Source organism: Quercus lobata, chromosome 12, assembly GCF_001633185.2.
Source record: "Quercus lobata isolate SW786 chromosome 12, ValleyOak3.0 Primary Assembly, whole genome shotgun sequence".
NCBI classification, from domain to species: Eukaryota; Viridiplantae; Streptophyta; class Magnoliopsida; order Fagales; family Fagaceae; genus Quercus; species Quercus lobata.
Window position 1 is genome coordinate 38739229 of NC_044915.1, and position 1544 is coordinate 38740772.

Genomic DNA, 1544 nt, shown 5'->3' on the forward strand with positions numbered 1-1544 from the left:
GCTTGGTGGATAGTTGCTCGATCAATGGGTATATGAAAGGAAATGGACTGAATGAATGATAGTTACATTAAGAAATAATATATATATATATATATATGATAGTTACATTAAGAAATAATATATATATATATATATATATATATATGAGATAAGAATTAACAATAACAAATTAGGCCAGCACTCCATTTCAATATATTGAAAATTGATACCAAAAATCACAAAAAAAATATAGTAATTTACTTTTTGATTTTCTTAAGATAAAGCAGACCATTATTTTTTCTAGACAGCATATTAGGAAGGTAGCATGAAATTCTTTAAGACCACATTCAGTGCCTTAGCCCGGGACAGGTCTTGAAGATCTACACCATGGTGACCACCCTCGTCATATTGACTCACCACAACTACGCCCTTCTCTTCCATCATCTTAACCAACTCAATCTGACGGTCAATCAGTGGGTCCCCTTTGCAATCAATCACCAAGACCCTCCATCCCAGCAAACTAATCTTCTCCAACCTCTGAGATCCACCACCCACCGTTGGATTGCAATACTCATGATCACGGTCAACGCCAATTGGCAACGACAACTCCCACATAAGGTCATTCACAAACAGGGGCAGCAAAGGGTCACTGACCAGTCTTAGCTCTGATTCAGTCCTCTGGGTCCCACCAAAAAATGGTTGGTGCAATATTAGCCCTTTGATTATTACCAAAGGCTGAAGATTTTCAACTTCAGAAGCTACACGTAGTCCTGCATGGTAGGCCACGTTGCCGCCTGCACTAGTACCCATAATAAAAGTGTTAGAAAAATCAGCATACTTTGTTAGCCATTCATCTTGGTTGGTTGTGATCAAGTGCAGCGTTTCCCCAGCATCATCGTAAGCTGCAGGCGAACGATGCTCAGGAGCAAGACGATAGTCAACTGATACGATGATAGCATTGACATCAATTGCTATGTTTGCACAAAAGTCATGGAACAATGTTGAGGATGCACTGTAAAGGATGAACCCTCCACCATGGAAGTAAACTATGAGAGGCAGTTTGGAAGAAGAGGGATTATTGAGTGCTTGTTTGGGTAGGAATATTCTGACCCAGGTTTTGTTTGATTGGTTTAGAGGGATGTCTTTGGAGAGAACTGGAGTGGGGTGATCAGGATCTGGTGTGGCTGGGGTGTTTGGGATTTTGCGGTGGCGTGTGATGGTGCCGTCGGAGTTGTTGACTATTTGGAGGAATTGGTAGGGATCAGTGGTGGTGGGGTTTGATGGAGGTGTTTGACCTGACATTTTTGGACTCCTTTTGATGAGCTGAGACTGGATCTGAGAGGGAGTGTAGGAAATAAATTTGCTAATAATAGTTGTTGAGGAATCAGAGGGGTATTCCCAACTCACAGTCACACGTGGCTTCGTTAATTGGGTCAATGTTTTAATTTCTCAATTAGTTTAATAAATGTCAGCAATAATATGCGTGAAGCATATCACTTGCAATAAAATTACAACTAGTCGGCACTGATATCATCCATGTGAAAGAAAATAGCCAGAAATTATTA

The 1544-nt window shown here is 40.4% G+C and overlaps 1 protein-coding gene across 1 annotated transcript; it reads right to left on the reverse strand.

Annotated features, from left to right (window-relative positions):
* Positions 1–289: 289 nt before the first annotated feature.
* Positions 290–1313, reverse strand: LOC115972396 (carboxylesterase 1-like). The gene has a single exon (XM_031092675.1). It carries the CDS (start codon positions 1279–1281, stop codon positions 292–294), a length of 990 nt encoding a protein of 329 aa, XP_030948535.1. The 5' UTR covers positions 1282–1313; the 3' UTR covers positions 290–291.
* Positions 1314–1544: the final 231 nt, after the last annotated feature.

Coding starts and splice junctions, on each gene's coding strand:
- LOC115972396 (XM_031092675.1), bottom strand. CDS start 1,281: ATGTCAGGTCAAACACCTCCATCAAACCCCACCACCACTGATCCCTAC.